Source organism: Austrofundulus limnaeus, unplaced genomic scaffold (assembly GCF_001266775.1).
Source record: "Austrofundulus limnaeus strain Quisiro unplaced genomic scaffold, Austrofundulus_limnaeus-1.0 Scaffold127, whole genome shotgun sequence".
Taxonomy (NCBI): domain Eukaryota; kingdom Metazoa; phylum Chordata; class Actinopteri; order Cyprinodontiformes; family Rivulidae; genus Austrofundulus; species Austrofundulus limnaeus.
The window spans coordinates 151,825-153,520 of record NW_013952529.1 but is presented as its reverse complement, the minus strand read 5'-3'; the positions used below and the strand labels follow the sequence as shown (position 1 = coordinate 153,520).

The following is a 1,696-nucleotide window of genomic DNA, read 5'->3' as shown; positions in this document are numbered from 1 at the left end:
AAGTTATTAACCAAGTTATTAACCAAGTTATTAACCAAGTTATTAACCCAGTTATTAACCCAGAGTTAACTCAGAGTTATTAACCCAGAGTTATCAACCAGTTATTAACCCAGAGTTATTAACACAGTTATTAACCCATAGTTATCAACCCAGAGTTATTAACCCAGAGTTATTAACCAAGAGTTATTAACCCAGAGCTATTAACCCAGAGCTATCAACCCAGAGTTATTAACCCAGAGTTATTAACCCAGAATTATTAACTCAGTTATTAACCCAGAGTTATCAACCCAGAGTTATCAACCCAGAGTTATTAACCCAGTTATTAACCAAGTTATTAACCAAGTTATTAACCCAGTTATTAACCCAGAGTTAACTCAGAGTTATTAACCCAGAGTTATCAACCCAGAGTTATTAACCCAGAATTATTAACCCAGAGTTATTAACCCAGAGTTATTAACCCAGAGTTATTAACCCAGAGCTATCAACCCAGAGTTATTAACCCAGAGTTATTAACCCAGAATTATTAACTCAGTTATTAACCCAGAGTTATTAACCCAGAATTTTTAACCCAGAGTTATCAACTCAGAGTTATTAACCCAGAGTTATTAACCAGTTATCAACCCAGAGTTATTAACCCAGAGTTATTAACTCAGAGTTATCAACCAATTATCAACCCAGAGTTATTAACCCAGAGTGATTAACTCAGAGTTATCAGTTATTAACCCTGAGGTAATAACTTAAAGTTAATAACTCAGTTATTAACCCAGAGTTATTTACGCAGAGGTAGTAACTTACAGTTATTAACCCAGACTTAATAACTAAGAGGTAATAACTCAGAGTTATTGTTATCAAACCCCGCTCCAAGCTCCTGGTCTTAATGCTGAGTTGGGTCAGCCTACAGAGGAGGCTCACTTCCTGTCAATCCTGATCCAAACCTCCAGTTGGGGGTTGGATCAGTTAATCCAGAGCTTCATCTCCTTCTTCACTACAGCAGATCGGAGCAACATCCTCATTATTACAGAGGAGGACCCAATCTGTTGGTCCACCACCTGCTCCGTCCTCCCATCACTCAGCGAGTTACTCACTCTATGGTGGTCTGGTCCAGGACCCCCGTCACAGGAATCCCGTAGAAGCGCTGCATGGCAGTGACGGCCGACTGCATGGCCTTCTCCTGCCGCAGGTCCGACGCCTGGACATCCTGAGGTAGCAGGTAGCCATAAGTCTTCAGCCACGTCTGTGAGCAGAGGAGAGGAGAGAAAGACCTGTCAATCATCCATAAACATGTCAATCATCCATAAACATGTCAATGACATCAAATCTGTAGCTTTGGATGGAATGATGGATGGATGATGGATGGATGGATGAATGGATGAATGATGGATGGATGTATGATGGATGGATGGATGAATGGTGGATGGATGAATGGTGGATGGATGGATGAATGATGGATGGATGGTTGGATGGGTGATGGATGGTTGGATGGTTGAATGGATGGATGATGGATGGATGGATGGATGTTTGGATGGATGGATGAATGATGGATGGATGGTTGGATGGATGGATGGTTGGATGGATAGATGGATGGATGATGGATGGATGATGGATGGATGGATGGATGATGGATGGATGATGGATGGATGGATGGATGATGGATGGATGATGGAAGGATGGATGAAGAATGGATGGATGATGGATG

At 41.5% G+C, this 1,696-nt stretch overlaps 1 protein-coding gene across 1 annotated transcript in view; it reads right to left on the bottom strand.

The window, feature by feature from the left end:
• The window catches only part of mmp24 (matrix metallopeptidase 24), a gene marked incomplete in the record, with an annotated part of 25,285 nt that overhangs the window by 18,260 nt on the left and 5,329 nt on the right, over positions 1–1,696 (bottom strand). Inside the window, 1 exon segment of the mRNA XM_014015298.1 lies at positions 1,086–1,234. Within this exon segment, the coding sequence (XP_013870752.1) occupies positions 1,086–1,234 (149 nt within the window).